Here is a 17,573-nt window from a genome sequence, read left to right as displayed (position 1 = left end):
TTCTTTAGGACTTGACAGTTGGTGTAATTCGGCCTACTTCATTGCGACCAAACAATAAGCCCACGTTATTTTCCTTGTTTTGTTTTTTTCTTTAATGACTTAGCGATAAGTCTACCTGTTGCCCCCGTGACAGGGATTAGACTCTGCGGAGACACGAAGACCATTAGACAAACAGTGATATAATATTAATGAAGTCACGTGACCAATAACGTGAGCAGTTTATGAATGTCCTCCCGACTGTCGGGGCTCGTGTTTCCTCGTCGTCTTGGTCACGAAGCTAACAAAAGATAAAGAAAATAAAAACTTGTCCAGCCCGTTGGAAAAAGGGGGAGGGGGAGCGGGGAGTATTCTATAAAGATGAATATTTAACGAGAGTGACATAATTCCTAAAGACATTGTGTTGGGTACACAATCAACTAGTGGTGAAAGGATAGTGACATAGTCAACTCACTCAGAAGGGAGGAAGTAGTTTCTCTTCATCCAGGAGTTACTAAACTTTCAATTTTTATTTTTTTAAATTAGTTAATTTACGTCAGTTAGGATTCCACACATATTTGAAATATTGTAATAAACCTGGTGGTGACACAGATGGGGGTAGTGGTGTGTGCGTAGTCAGGTCGCAGTCTACTTTTGTAGGCGTGGGTTCAGATCCCACTTCTGACACACAGTGGAAGAGTTGATACGGCGGTACGGTGCTATTGGGAAAGACATTTGTACAGTGTACGTGCTGCCAATTGTACAGTGTACGTGCTGCCAATTGTAAAGTGTTGACTGTTATTTATTGAACCATTAAACCATTACGTTATTTTGGAGCCCTGAGTTGTCAAGTTCTTCAAGTTGGTGGTGTGTGGTGCCGTTTTGCAGAGAGCTTGGATAGTGAGATTCGTTACTATATATATGCAAAGAAGAATCGGAAATTTTTGTTATTTTTATATGTCTTTAAGATTCTTTTCATTTTCGTCACATTTATTTAACCCTCCAGGATCCCTTTGTTAGAGCTTACATCGCTCGCCCAGACCTCAGAGCTAAGACTAAGACTAAAACTGCTTTATTGATCCTTTAAGGAAATTTGTTGTGAGTACAAGGACTCTTTTCTCATATACAGACAACACAACAGAAACATACACATAAATAGAACAGACACAACACAAAGAGTTCATTCAGCGACTACACACAGGCATCTTGGTCCTTTTCATGTTCCCTGATCGAAGAGTGACGTTGATAAGGTCTGACGTAGTAAAAGGGGGGAGGGGAGTATATAATGTTGGATTTTGATGGGTCGTCATAAAGTTTTGATAAAAACTGCCCTTCTGACGTGATGGTAGTATTACTTGATATTATATATATATATATATATATATATATATATATATATATATATATATATATATATATATAATTCTCTTCATGGCTCAAGAGTTTGGACGAGAAGAAGTAAGAAGAAGTAAAGGAAAGATCCCTATCTTATTTCTGCGGATAGTCACCCCACGAAAAAAACAAGAGGGGGCGGGGGAGAACACGTATTCACCTGTCACTACGGATGGCTGTCTGGTCGTGCGGTTTGCGCGCTGGACTGTCGTTTGGATTTATCAAACCCTGCCCGCTCCCATCCCCCTTCGTCCTTCAACTCTGAAGGAACATCCGAAAAATGTTAAACATTTTACAAACAAACGTTTTACAAACAAACATTTTACAAACACTAAATAGCAGCGCCGGACTTAACCATTGTGACCAAGAAGTCATGGAAAGAGAACAACTAATCTACTATGTATATTCGTCCGTCACTAAATAGCAGGGCCAGACTTAAGCATTGTGGGGACTATGCGAAACGTATTTCGCGGGGCTAAGTTTGGGTAGGGAAGCGGATAAGAGTGAAATAATTAAGAGTTTGTATTAGAAAATAAATTCGTCTATGCATTTTATATTCATTCTTTACTACGTACCACGTACAGAATTACTTTACGAGCCTTGCGTGTAGCAAAGTCATACAGTATATCATAATAATTCTGTTTCCTACATAGATCACGCTCAATAGCAAGAATTACCCAATGTTTCAATCTATCTTTGAGAATTGTTGACCTTCATTAGTTTGAGGCGCCAGAAGCTTCTTTCAACAGATTACACAATTACGGCTAATGCATAATGCCGTTTTTATTTATCGCGCGTAGGATTGGCGTTTTCCATATTGAATGACACCCCAAAATGACAAATTTTGTCTATATATTTCCGTATATTTTAAGGACTTTTTCGTATCTTTTGCTCCTGGTAAATCGACAGGAGGGCACGAAAAATCTGTTTTAAGTTATAAAATGGTTAAATTTAATAATTTATACACCTTGAATTAGCGCGGGCACTATGAAGGTGCGGATCCTATAAAAGTGCGGGGCCCACTGCGGTCGCATAGATTGCAGTGGCCTAAGGCCGGCCCTGCAAAATAGCGGCGTATGCTACGCCGCCGGTCGACAAGTGTAAAATAAATTGATTGTGGGGAACATTTTAAATTATTACCATTCCAAGATTATATATATTTGTTTTGGTCCTGTGTAGAATGTGTTTTTTACTGTGTTTTATTCAGATTATACTTTCACTTACAATAACGCACAAGACAAACAGGTTATTCAGTAGAAGAGATTACATTACCAACAACACACAAGACAAACACGTTCCCGGTTTACACAACAATGGACCTCATTCACCAATCGCAAACAAACAACATTTAGCCACGTGATAATATTGATAAAACAATGAAAATTACGTATCACGTGAGAGCCTTTATGGATTGCGTAATTTGTTTAGAAGATATAGAGAACCACGGGATAAAATGTTGTTTGTTTACGATTGGTGAATGAGGTCCATTAAGGTTAACATTGTTCAGAGACTGTCCAAACTTGACGATCACTGGGTTGTCCATTGTCCTCTGTCATAGACACATGTAAGTACCCAAACGAAGCCCTTGACATTGGGATTTTTTCGGAAGGATCTGTCTTTATTTCTTATGGAAGCCCAAAGGTTCCAGGAAACATGAATGTTGCTGTTAGTGCGTTTATCAGCCGACAAGCTTGAATCCCTAAATCCCCATTGTAACTGATTTTATGTCCACGCAAACAAGGTTCCTGTACATCTCTCAGTCATTAAATCCCACGCCATTGTATACAGGCTGAAGGGTCCGAGGGAACTTTATTACTATGACCGCTTTCCCTAGTAGAGAAACCTCCACAAGTGGGCAGACCTGTACGATTTACAGATGTTAATTTGTCGTCAACCCAAGACTGAGGCCAAACAGCATTGCAGTGAGCTCATAAGGAGTTTAGAGGACTAGATATATATATATTTTTTTTTTATTCAGTACTAACACAAGTTTACGGTGTACACAACAGTTCACGATAAAATTGTTCATAAACTGTCCAAACTTGACGATCACTAGGTTGTCCATTGTCCTTTGCTGTAGACAAACGAAGTTTTGGGATTCTTTCTGAAGGATTTGTCATTACTTCCTATGGAAGCCCAAAGGTTCCAAGAAATATAAATGTTTTTGTTGGTGCGATTGAATTCCTGAAACTGTTGTTATGTACCACAAAGCGGGCTAATCAACACACAAAATTGTTCTTGTACATTACTCAGTCATAAGTACCACGCCATTGTATACAGGCTGAACTCTATTACTATGACCGCTTTCCCAAATCAATAGTAAAGAAACCTCCACAAGTTGACAGACCGGTACCGGTTTCCTGATGTTAACTTGTCGTCAAACCAAGACTGAGGCCAAACAGCATTGCAGTGAGCACATGTGGAGTTGAAAGGACTATATATACATATCATTTAACGAGCTCAGAGATTGGAACCATTTAAGATTCCCACCTTCAGCAACTTTATTGTCCAAATCAGTGAACAAATTTAGTGTCGCCCAACTTCTGGCACAACTCAACTACAGTTATTTGTGAGCAGTCTTCTTGCCATTGACCTTGCCAACTAGCATTTAGTAAATATTCGTAGTGAGCATGTGTGAGAGTTTATTTTGACCGGAAGTATGTGCTATGTAAACTTCCCAGGGGCCACTATCCACAACAATGCTCTCTTTGAATACCAGCAATCAAAGTGTTACTTCCCTTTTATTTTAAGCTTCAATTATCACCTGTCGGCATGTTTGCGCTCTATTTTTAGCACTTGACTTGGACCAAACAAAACATGTCCCCCGTGTATTTTCTTTAACGTGCTCTATAATGCAGGTCAGTGGTTCTCAAACCTTTTAAATCTAGGACTGATTACATTTTCATTTTATGCGAACTTATTTTGCTTTCGCCTAACCTAAAAATTCAGCATTTATTATGCATACCAGAATAGTAACTTTAAAAAGAAATTCGTTTTACTGTATATAAGCAGCGGCGTGGCTTGAGGGGGTTGCAAGAGCTGCTGAAAGAGACATCAAAGTAGAAATATTTTTAAAATAATAGAAAAAAAAAAGAATGAATATTAACTAGATATTCGATACGACCCCTGGTGACATTTTTCTATGCTTGTGAGTCTTAGACGCTGACTGCGGAGCTAAAGAGTAGTAGTCTAGCAATGAAATTGAGATGCTACAGAAGGATCCTAGGTATCACATTTAAAGACCGCAACAGAAACTAAGAGATTAGAGACAAGGTTACTACAGCGATTGGACCCCACGATGACCTGCTAACTACTGTAAAAAAAAAAACGCAAACTAAAACTCTGTGGCCATATTACAAGGTCTTCGGGGACATTCCTTTAGGGAACAGTACCAGGAAAAGAGGCAGACAGAGAAAGCTATGGGAAGAAAAAAATAAAAGAATGGACGGGCCTGTCATTGAAAGAGGTTTTATCCAAGGCAAAAAAAAAAACAGAGAGGAATGGAGAAAGTCGGTCGACAAATTTTGTGTTGTGCCCCAACAGTCCAACAGACTAAGACAGTGTTTCCCAAACCTTTTTTCTTAACTGAACACTTGGCACATTCTGAGTATTTATCGGAACACTTCGCTTTTATTCTATAGAGATTAAGTCACGTGGTGGATTTGTAGTTAATTATTCTAGTAGTTCGTGGAACACCTATTCAATGGGGCTCCGAGGACACAGTTTGGGAAACACTGGACTAAAGGCTAGGTGAAGATGAGGGTGAGATACTCGAACACGTTCCTGCTCGTTAAAACAAACAAACAAACAAAACATAATCAAAGAAAACAAAAAAAAAATGATTTCACTGTAAAAATGTAATAGTTGATTGAGCTAAAGGCAACACTATTAGATAGCAGCATCGACTGACACCAATACTAGCTACGCCACTTGTTATTGTATGAATTTAGTTTAAACTGAAGTAAAGAAAGCTCTAGCGAAGCTGAGGACCGCTGCTGTAGATCTCGCCCCCTTTCTTGTGTATGCACAGTCTATGCAAATTTGTTCTCCATAGCGCAATCCCTTAATCCCCTAAGTATTTAAAAACGTCTTTCAACGGTCAAATGTCCTGTTAAACTACCTGTCCCCTTGTCCCCTTCCAAAACTCGCCTACGTAAAATAGGTGAAAACCCCCCTTGCTCTCTCCCCCCCCCCCCTTTTTACTCCAACCTGTATCGCCACTCCCCCCCCCCCGATTTCCTTTAAGAATCACAGCCGTGTCGCCCTGAAATGTGTCGTCACTCAAATGAATTACTTACACCTGTAGAGCACAGTCAGCCCCCGACACGTTTCTCATGAGATTAAATTTCAATGGAAGTGTAAGGACTTTACAAACATCTAGGCCTCTAAAACCGTGTAGAATCTAGTGCATGCGTTATCATTGTCTTTTCGTTAATTCGTGGAGTGAACAATCCCTGGATAGCCATGTCTCTAAGGCAAAGATTTCCTCTGGAAACTGTACCATCCAATAAAATCGTAAGTAACTCTTACATATTGCTTATCCCCCTAGTTTATCATTCTAGTTTATCCCCCTACTTTATCATCCTAGTTTATCCTCCTAGTTTATCCTCCTAGTTTATCCTTCTAGTTTATCCTCTTAGTTTATCCTCCTAGATTATCATCTCAGTTTATCATCCTAGTTTATCACCCTAGTTTATCACCCTAGTTTATCATCCTAGTTTATCATCCTAGTTTATCACCCTAGTTTATCATCCTAGTTTATCATCCTAGTTTATCATCCAAGTTTATCACTCTAGTTTATCACCCTAGTTTATCATCCTAGTTTATCATCCTAGTTTATCACCCTAGTTTATCATCCTAGTTTATCATCCTAGTTTATCACCCTAGTTTATCATCCTAGTTTATCATCCTAGATAATCACCCTAGTTTATCATCCTAGTTTATCACCCTAGTTTATCATCCTAGTTTATCATTCTACTTTATCCTCCTAGTTTATCCTCCTAGTTTATCCTCCTAGTTTATCATCAACTATTGACTCTGAGTAAAAGTATCACAACGTCTACCAATCCATTCTATATTTGTTTTATTTGATACGTTTTGGCTGTTTCTTTTGAAATGAAAATCATTACGTTTTAGACCAAAACTCCTGAAGAACGGGCAGTAGCTATCCATAGTAGGCGTGGCTATTTCACAAAACAAAACAAAATCAGGGTGGGGAATCTTAAATAGGGTACAAGGATCTCTTAAATACATTATCTTACAAAGCTACAGACGTTACTTTACAATAGAAATAACTACGCCCTTCGCGTTTCACGTGCTAATCTAGTCATGCATGTTAATCAGTGATGAACTACTAAGTCGTTGGTCATCCTGGCTGATTCAGGCAACCTATTGTTTAAGTCCAACGATTTTCACAGTACTTTTACCATGCTTTGGAAACTAAACCCATGTCCGGAAATGGCCTAAGGATACTCTGGGTTAAAAACAATAACATCATGAAATATATAAGTAAAAATCAACATAAGAGAATCATTAAATTCTGTGAAATTAAAGAGTGCACATACTAATTAAATTGAGGGTCTTTGCTAATTAAAAGAAATAGAAATCTGAACATTTCTTAGATTTATGTTTGTTTTTTAATTTATTATCTTTTTAAATAAAAATTTTAAGCTAAAAAATCTTTATTTCTGTTGAATGCAAAAAACACAGTTACATTTTATTTCTCAGCGTGATCCTTAAAATCCGTATTGGACAACAGTACAATGTCTATATGATTTGTTATACATCTATAATCGTTGTGTTTATTGTTACCATCTTGTTCTAGGTAAACAAGTAGTCATACAGAGCGGGGTGGGGGAGGGAGAAATGAGGCGGGGCTTAAGGGGCGCAGCATATCTCGGTCACGAACTAGTCAACAGGTTGCCCCTACATCTAACTTATAATTATACCGGCTCGTATATTCTGTTCATTGAAGCTCAATGTATTGTTGGCTCTTGCGTCTAGACTTTGTAGACAATAGAACGAGTAAATGGGCCAGTCGTCTTGGCATAGGGTGAAGCCAGAGATTTCCCAAGACAATAACAAAACATTTAAATAATACTTTTAGGGCTGGTCTAGAAAACCAAAATTGTGTAGGATAAGAAATCTTTAATACCATAGAGTAGGCCTTTGTCAAAGTAATATACAGCACATAGTCAGGATATAAGGTTTTAACAATACTTTCACCGATGACCTAACTACTAAAGATATGTAGTAACATTAGTCTCAAAATGAATTCTAACAAGAAAAAAAAAACGTTTTGGCCACAATAACAAGCCACAGACCATCGTTGGTCTGCGGGGTACTGGTTGAGAACTACTGTTTGTTTGTTTTTTCTAAAGGATATCCAATGATACTACCCTACCTACAATTAACTTTTATTAACCAATAGCATCAGTTTTGTTGACAGCATAGTGGTGATTTAAATAATCTTTATTTATTCAAAGATCTGAACTCAGTCGTTGGGTCTGAACCCAAACTATCCAATTTATGACAGGCCATTGTACATTTAAAAAAAAATCCGACTATAGATACAAAAATCAAGTTTGTAAAAATTTTAATTGACCAATACAAACTACAGTTTACACTGTTATTAATGTCACTAGTGGACCCTGAAGAAGGGAACCTTGGGACAGTCGCCCTCATCCCCTGCCTCATCTCAAAGGTTTTGGTTCCAATCTAGTATACATCTATTACTTGTTGCACCCGGCTTTATACCCTAGCTCTTATCTACTCTTGTGTTTAAGTTTGCTATTAAAACTCACTTGAACCTCGCTTGGCCAAACTTGTCGTACATGAAACGCCCTGATTCTCTTTTAAGTATTTTATATGTACAAACTTTTCTGTCCTTTGCAACCATCGTGTGATAATTACTTTAATCTTTTATCTTCTTTTTTTTTGGATGGCCTCCGTGTGCCTTAGAATAACTGATTACTTAAGGTGTGGTTCATATGGGTGCTATTTCATTTGTGGCAACAAAACCCTATTTCAAGATCCGTGGACTCCCCCAGAGGTAAACGAGGCTTTCTCCTTGGCTCTTTAATTCAGCTTTTTTAAAAATTCGTTCATTTAAATATCAATCGCGATACTTTGGCGATACAACCTTCACGTCAGCCATGTGCATCGGAAACTGATATTAAAGCTCTAAGGAGACTAATATTAATGGCTTATTATTTGGTGGGCTTAGGATTAATTGCTGTTTTTTCTTGGCCTATGAAAAGGCTTTATGTTTCTGAGTTGTCAAGAGGCTAGGTAGAGAGTCGATTAATCGTCAACAGAACACTCGAACTATTGCACCCAGGATGTCCTTGACCTTTGACGAGGAACCAAACAAGCCAACGTCCTATCAATATAATGTTCCTGTTTTACAATGTCTTCATTGACGTTGCGTGTCTGCGTGTTGCTGTTGTTGACCGTAAGCTGTTTTAAAGGAGCAAAAGTGCGATCCGGTAGGAACATTTTAAATCTTTTCCTCGAGTCCAAGGAGGAGTGAGGTTTTTTTCCGAGACTGCGAAGACCTTGATGTGGTATACAAATAGTGTCACATTCATCGCAGACCAAGCCGTTGTCTGTTGGTGTCCGATTTGAATTCTCTTTTCGAAGTTTACACTTGTATCCGGCAATATAATTTTTTTTTGTTCTCATATGTGTATCCCGCCTTCTTTTTAAGAGATTTCCTGCTGTATCTTTCGAAAGCGCGGCTGGCGTTATTGGAATATTTAAATCTTCCTTCAGGAAGATGATGTCAGTGACTTTCAATGTGTCCGAAAAATCTCAACGTCACGGCTTCACAATGTCAACGTGTTCGTAAAATGTCAAGGTCAATGTTCCTTCTCTAAGCCGAATTATGAGAGATTCTCTCAGCCCCTACCCTTTAGTCTGAAATGCCGAGCAGAGGCGTAGTGAGCAAAACGAGCTGCCGGGGCAAGGTACATTATTGGTGCTCACCTCCCCCCCCCCAATTACCCATGAACATCACATAGAAATATTGGTTGCATGTGTCGCACCCTTGAGCTGGCTCCTGGGGGCATCGTTTCCCCCTCCCCCCCCCCCCATTACGCCTTTAGTGTCAAGTCAACAGTAAACTCATCTATCAGTTACTTTAAATGAGGTAATATTGGAGACCGAGTTCAACTTGTAACCAGTTCCTACATTGTACTACCACTATGGTGAAAGAAAACGCCGATAGAAAGATATCACTATGAGGAAGGTCGTTCTTGATATGGAGAGTTTTATCCTCGCCAAGTGCAATGAACTCGGTTATGTAATTCTACAATAGCATGTGTGTGTGTGTGTGTTTGGAATATTATTATTATGCTAGAGGGAAGTTAATATGTGTGGCTATAGGCGAGACCAATCTTCATAGAAGGCCTGAACACTGACCTACAACGTCACAACCTATGGGTAGTGGCGACCAATACGTCATTGCCACGTCCTACAGACCTGCGATGTGGCAAATAACTATTTGTCTCCATTGCCCACAGGTTTCGACGACGCAGGTCAGTGTCGAGGCCATAACGATTGGTCTCGCTATAGGCCATCACTTAGTCCAGGGGTTCTCAACCTGTGGGTCGCGACCCCCTTGGGGATCGATTGACGATTTGCCAGGGGTCGCCAAAGACCATCGAAAAAATGGATTGTTTTGTCTATTCTTCTACTGCTGTGTGTATTTGTGTGTGTGTGTGTGTGGGGGGGGTCGCGTCAGAGTGGGGGATTGTAAAAAGGGGTCGCCAAGCATAAAAGGTTGAGAACCGCTGACTTAGTCATCTTTCAGCTGGGCAATATCAGAAAAGTTTCTTGATCTTTGCAACAGAAGCGTGCAGCGTCCCTACGTTCTTTAGCAGCACACGGTTTGCAGTTCGCTTGGCTAGTACAAGGGAAATTAATAACAAAACAACGATAATTACTTGTACAGTGCCTCTGGCGTTAGATTATATTACCCAGACTTTGAGTTTTTTTCCCCATTCCATTCTTCCTCCCCCAAAGCAATAATAATTCTCACTTTCAACATAACGGTACTGTTCTGGTGTGGACTTAATGTAAGTGGCAAATGTGTTTGGGTTTTTTTGTTATCGTTAGTTGCTAACCGACGATACCAACGTTGATTCCACCAGAATGTGGTAAATAATTTCGGAGAGAAAGAGTTAAGAGGGTTTTGATAATCAGAACATAGCGATGATGTCTCGTGTAGACTTCTTCTTCCACTAGCCAGCGTATGATGAAGAACTGAAAGCTCCTTTGTACATTGTGCCATGGAGAAGTCAGCTGCTCTTCACAGTCGTTCCCCATCGTCATACAAAGTGTTGGGGGATGGGTGGATGAGGTAATAGAGCCTGTGTCAGGTGATAAAATTGTGTCGTTCAAAGAGGCGTGGTTGACAGTTTCTTCAAGGTTGTCTCACACTTTGCGTTTCTTCTGTTTCTATAAAAATTAAAAGATGTATGTTATGTATGTGTAGTAGTAAGGCGCGTGGTTTCCGAACAGAGGGGTCCCGAGTTCGAATTCTGGTGAATACAGGGATTCTTAATCGGGATCTTTAGGGCGCCTCTCAGTTCACCCAGTTATAATGTGTACCTGACATTAGTAAAGAAAAGAAAAAGGCGGTTGGTCTTTGTGCTGGCCACTGGACACCCTCGTTAACCGTGGTCCACAGAAACAGATGACCTTTACATCAACTGTCATAAAGATTGCATGGTCTGAAAAAAAAAGGGGGGGTGGACATTTTACATTCTGAGTTGATACGAGAATCGACTAAAACTTTAAAAGCGACAATTGAGTCAGAAAATATACTATTTTTTTAAGACAAATTTATCGGACATTTAAAGAGCGCGTGTAAATTCTGGGTATATGCCCATGTCTGTGTTTCGGTTGACTGACGAACATGCCCGAATAGGTGACGTCACTATGCACTAGCACGTTTGTTTACGGGCATGTGTCAACTCATGCGTGACCGATAGGTGTGTTGTTCTAAAATTTAAAAAAAAAAAAAGATTTCTTGAAAAGACAGTTGAGGGCATTATCCTGTCGAAACTATCTCACCGTACGTTCAATAAATAAATGTAACGACAAGTTTAGTTGATACGTAATATCTTGTGATACGAACTTCAAGTTGACGTATGTCGTCTTATTGTGTTGATTTAGTCGGAAGGAAGTGTATAAATAGTACAGTCCATTTGTTTCTCTCTGCAGTCTTCAACGGTTTTCTTTGTTTGAAAAAACACATATTTTTTTAAAATTATTTAACTAGTACAAACTTTATGGAGGCGCTGTGGTTATGCGCTCGGCTTCTGAGCGTGGGGTCCTGGGTTCGAATCTGAGATTTTGAATTTCGGGATTTTTAGGGCGCCCCTGTCCACCCAACTCTAATGGATATCCGACTTTAGTTGGGGAAAGTAAAGGCGGTTGGTCGTTGTGCTGGCCACATGACACCCTGCTCAATAACCGTTGGCCATAGAAACAGATCAACTTAACATCATTTGCCTCAAAGATCGCAAGGTCTTAAAGGGGAATTTTACAAACTTTATAAATATTTTTTTCTGGTATAACAGTGAGATACATAAATTGATGGAGCAATACCATATACTTGCCATATAGTAACTAAATGTGTGTTTAAGAATACGGATATACACTAAAAATGTAATTGTCATGACAGTGACAAAGAACGCTATCTAAGCACTCATTTTTTTACGCCAAGTTGAAAGCGAAGTAATAAGGCCATGAAATGGTCGAGCACAGTGGCGTAGCTAGGATAGGAGGGGGAGAATTTGAAAATCCCCCCGGGCCCCCACTTGAAGGGGGCTCTTAAATGAGCGTTTTTTTTACATTAAAATTAAATATTTCGCAAAATGCAGTGGCCCAAAAAGAGGTCTAGGCCCCCCCCCGGGCCCCCAAATGATTGGACATTCCTAGCTACGCCCCTGGTTGAGCAACACTAGGTCTCTAACCTAGCAATAGATCATCTTCTATAGTTCACTGAGACACCTTAAAAGTAAAGGTTGGCTGGTGTAAGGGACATTCATAACTCCTTGAAATCCCAGTACCCAGAATTTGACCTCGTTTCCGTGTTTACATTGTACATTATACAGGCTAGGAGGTGCAACGCATCAAAGGGATTAGATAATTAAGAGGTTCTTAGACTTTGCATACAAAATTCACACAAGAATTTAAAAGAAATATTAAAAAAAAAAAGAACTATGGGATTTATTATATGACAAAGTCAAACTGCACTTACAGATTTTCTATGTTATATACAAAAGTATTATAAAATAAAATTGAGACTACGGCAAAAAATACCAGTGTTCAATATTGACACAAAGAGTTCTCTTCCCTTGGCTAGTGATGCAGAACGTTATTTGTTTAGTAATACTTTTGGCCCTAGAATTGTGACGTTCCACGATTGGTTGCATTTACTCAAACACTCCTTCCCGGGCCTACATCTTAACACCCCCCCCCACACACACACACGTCATGACGTCATGCAATTAAGGTGCTAGTGTGAAAAAGTTTGTCGGACAAACTCCCAAATAAACTGGTCTAAAGATGACTATTCAGGTATTCTTTGACGCCCACCTGACCTACTAAGACAACGCCCATGTCCTTTATTTATCCTTACATTTGTTACTTTTAAGGTGTCGCGGAGAATTATAGAAGATGATCTGTCGCCAGGCTAGAGACCTGGAGTAGTACTCAAACACGCCTTATTTTATTTTGTTTTTTGTCGCTGTCACGACAATTAGTTTTGAGTGTGTGTGTTTGTATTCTAAAAAACAACATTTAGTTACTAAATGGTACTGCGCCGACCATTTGTCTAAGAAGTACTCAGTAAATAGTTTGTGCCAACCATCTTTATCTTGTCATATTAGTCCAAACTTTAGCGTCTACTTTAGCCTTGTACTCTTCTGAAATATCCTGTTGCTGTAATTGTTTATGGTCTACTTTAGCCAACTACGTTTTTAAAAGATCTTCCTGTCATTGCTGTACATATAACGATGTATTATCTACTACTTCGTCCTACTGCTCTGCTAAAACATCATGCTTCTTTATTATACATAATTAACATTCTGTCGTCATCGAGAAGTACATAGAAGTCTATTTACAAGCGCTGGTTATGAGTGTGTATGTGTCTTTCGAGTGTGAATGTTGTTCGTATGTGCATCTATATTGTTATTGTACAGTAGTTACGCTGAGGTTGTCAATTGTAGTCAAACTGAATTTCCATTCATTTCCATTATCTTATCTTATACATGTATTATGGACTAATTTAGCCTACCGCTCGTCTAAAACATCTGTCATTATTATTCATTAGTTATCGACTACTTTGGCCTACTGCTCTTCTAAATCATTTTTTCATGATACATATATTATCGACTACTTTTGCCTACTGCTTTTGTAAAACAAAGTCTTGTTGTCATTCTTTCACATATCTGATCGGTTACTTTAGCCTGGTTCTCGTCTGAAACATCTAACTTTTTAACTTGTAAAGTTGTATGTCCGGGTCTATAATTCTATATAGTTTACATTTGTAAGAGAGAGAGAGAGAGAGAGAGAGAGAGAAAGAGAGAGAGAGAGAGAGAGAGAGAGAGAGACCTGTTAAAGAGGATGACATGAGCTAGACAGCAAAGTTTCATTGATTGAGTTTCTAGACGTGACATTTCAAACTCACACGCCTTGTCGCACCATCTTTAGGCGTGTTGAGATTTGATTTTTTTTTTATGCTTGAAAAGGATCTGGCATCGGTAACAGGCGATGATTGTGTATGGTGTGGGGGGGGGGGAAGGTAGATGGCGATGTTTCTAAGAGCAAGGAAGGGAGGTGTAGCAGGGGGTTGAAGTATAATGTCATGTGTCTCAAGGGTGGAGAGTCTTTGTCTAATGCAATGTCACTGTGATCGCAAAATTAGGAGCATCGCTATAAACCTAATACTAAGTTTTAAAAAAACCCAGACTTAAAGTCTTTGTATTATGTGAACATGATTTTTTTATATTTAAAAAAAGTATATAATGAAAATTTGTAAACAAAATCTTTCGTAAAGACCCTCTCTCTCTCTCTCTGTCTCTCTCTCTGTCTCTCTCTCTCATGTTTTCAATAATTAACAACCAACATTCCTAGTTCCCACTGTCTCTACCTCTTTTCTCTTCTGCTCTCAAATTCTCAACAGCTTTCTCTCTTTTCTACTTCCCTTCAGTCTCCTGCCTTCTCTTCTCTGCCTCTTCTTTTCTCTCTCTTTTCTATTCTATCTCTTCCTTCTATTGTCTCCTCTATCCTCTTCTTCTTTACCCTTTCTCCTCTCTTCCTCTTTCTTTCTTTCTTTTCTCTCTGTCTCCTCTATCTTCTCTCTTTGTCGTTTGAATATTCATATCTGAATCTAAATCTATATTTTATAATTTGTCATTTCCACATGTGGCTAAGATTACTTTCTATCTCGTACCACCTCCATGTGTTCTTTCTCGAAATAAACAAAAAAATATGCATAAGATTGTGGAACCATTTTATATCATTAAATCTCAAGGCGTGGTCGTTTACAAATTGAAGAATTTCATCTGGTCACAACGACATATGGAACTTTTGAATGTCACATGATGTCATGTAGATCGTAAGGTGTTTACTCAGAGCATAAGTTGCTGCTGTGTGTTACAAAAGTAAACTTTACACTATGTAGGTAGTAACAGAGGACCGTGTGAGTCTATTCGGGGCGGGGCTTTCACATCGATGTTCTAGGATTGAATGTCTTAGTGTCAACGTGACTAGCCAATGGGGATGCGACATTTCAATTTGCTGCTGGGGATAAAATTATAGATTAACACTTTTACAATGGTTCACTTCTACGTGAGTTCGTTTCAACCTTGACCTTTGCGACATTGACACTCTAACCTTGGCTTTCATGACCTAGAATATTTTACATTCCTGCTATGCCATTTCAACAGGTTTCTCTGTATCGATGTTTTCGTTCAAGATGCTTCCAGTAGAGGTGGCTGCAAAATGAAGATTTAAAAAGTTGTTTACAAAGCTTAGACTTGTTACTAGATCTGTATAATAGGATGAGAAGGGACATGGCCAGTAATATACCAAACCACCAGTGACAAAATCTCTTAAAAGGCATTTTGAGACCAAAAGTAAATGTACTGTCAAAGACAGACGTGGACAGCGTAAAAGAACTTGAAGACAGACAGACAATAATTTTGTCTACGTTGGATGTAGCAAAATAAATAGTTCGCGGTTGGAACGGCGTAGTCACGTGAAATACATCATTCCTCTTGTAAGATTCGGGCTTGAAGATTAACATTATAGATATAGTCTGAATAAGACTTAAAATTGAAAAAGAATCTTATCTTGTTTTTCGGCGGCCCCTGAAAGCGAAAAACCGCTATTGGTTTTGTGTCTGTTTTGTCTGGAGGGAGATAAGATTGTGGTTGTTGATAGTTTACTTTGTACCTCGTGGCTTTTGCATTCGTGCGTTGAATATTGAAAGTCCCTTCCTTACCTGCTAAACAGATGACCGGTGGGTCGCTCCGGGGCCGCACCTGATCTCTTTGTAATCTTGATCAATATATATTGCTATAATTATTTTGATGACATATATGGGCTTAGTGGTGTGTGTGTGTGTGTGTGTGTGTGCAACCAACTGACGTACATAACATGATGCGCACCGAAGTTGTGCACTGTTAGGAACTAGAGATGAATGTTTACATAAGACAGAAATAAAAGAGTTCCGTCTAAGACTTAAATCTAGGACATAGACTTATATATACTATATCTAGACTGGACATGGAGACTTTTTAACACTACAAATAATGTCGTGAAAATTTTGTAGAAAGTTGGATCAAGGCGTTGTTTTGTAAAGTAGTTAAAAGAAGTAAAGTTGTTGTTTTTCAACCATAACCTATGTAACCTATAATATATTTTTTAGATCTAGATCTAGTAAATGAACCTCAAAAATAAGAGTACTCTCGTCTCATAATTATTATTTTGTAATTTTTAGATACATAAACTTCTTTATCAAAAGATTGAATGCAACACTAAATTGTGATTTTTTGGTGTATTTTTGATAATTAATTACTAGATCTAGATCTAAAATTATATGTTACATAGGTTATGGTTGAAAAAAACTTTAACTTGACTTCTTTGAACTACTTGACAAAACAACGCCTTGATCCAACTTTCTACACAATGTTCACGAGCGATCAGTCGCGGATAAGAATTTATTTCCGGTTTCCAGTCTAGTAGTAGATATAAGTCTATGGTCTAGGATCTAGAGAAGAAGCTGTACTGAAGACACTGTTATGCTCTGTGTTTGTGATGCTCTGTGAACAAAGACCTGTCCTCGTTGATCTGCCTACCTGAGATTCGTTACACTCTCTGACTATGTGCATAAAATTTTAGATATAGCCTGGCTCTCTTGGTCACCATATTTATAATTAAATCAGAACAATACATGAAACAATTTAAATAGTTTCATAGATCTGGACATGCTATGCAAAACTATTGCAATATGAAAACAAGCAAGACTTATCTAATGGAAAAAAATCCGAACACAACACAACTATATCTTCCAATAATGTATAAGTTATTTCCCTTATTCGATACCAAACAAAATAATTAATAAGTAATCTGCTAATCGGTAATTTAAAAAAAAAAAATTAATGTTTTGTTAAGTACGATAAATAATTGTTTAAAGTTTCAACTTGATATGAAAACTGTTGATGGAGAAATAACGTGTTCAACTATCTAAGGGGACGAAACCCTACACATTTAGCCGCATCTGTGAATACTGAACGATTAATTTCTCTTGTTGGCATCAAACCGAATAATTAATGGACCTCATTCACCAATCGTAAACAAACAACATTTTGCCACGTGGTTCTCTATGTCTTCTATACAAATTACGCAATCCATAAAGGCTGTCACGTGATACGTAATTTTCATTGTTTTATCAATATTATCACGTGGCTAAATGTTGTTTGTTTACGATTGGTGAATGAGGTCCATTACGCTTAATCAATTGACTTCTTGGTTATTTTTTTTTTCTTATCAATAAATGTTTTGTCTATACCAATGAATAACAGTGCAAAGTTTTAACTTGATCTGAGATTGGGTGTGGGAGAAATAAAGAGTACAAACTTCTTAACCAGACAGATACATATTATGGTATTTGTTATACTTTTTGAAGT

General features: G+C 38.4%; 1 protein-coding gene across 4 annotated transcripts in view; it reads left to right on the top strand.

Moving 5' to 3' along the window:
- The window catches only part of LOC106069993 (cys-loop ligand-gated ion channel-like), a 138,000-nt gene that overhangs the window by 54,606 nt on the left and 65,821 nt on the right, over window positions 1-17,573 (top strand). Inside the window, exon 1 of one of the 4 annotated variants that reach the window (XM_056013732.1) lies at window positions 5,639-5,883. The exons of the other annotated variants lie outside the window; for them this stretch is intronic. Within the exon in view, the coding sequence (XP_055869707.1) occupies window positions 5,833-5,883 (51 nt within the window). The 5' untranslated portion in view covers window positions 5,639-5,832. Of the gene's footprint in view, window positions 1-5,638; window positions 5,884-17,573 lie in introns of those variants that run through there. 4 annotated transcript variants of the gene reach the window in all.

Source organism: Biomphalaria glabrata, chromosome 16, assembly GCF_947242115.1.
Source record: "Biomphalaria glabrata chromosome 16, xgBioGlab47.1, whole genome shotgun sequence".
Classification (NCBI taxonomy): Eukaryota; Metazoa; Mollusca; class Gastropoda; family Planorbidae; genus Biomphalaria; species Biomphalaria glabrata.
The sequence above is the reverse complement of the archived record's forward strand: the minus strand, read 5'-3'. Positions and strand labels throughout refer to the sequence as shown.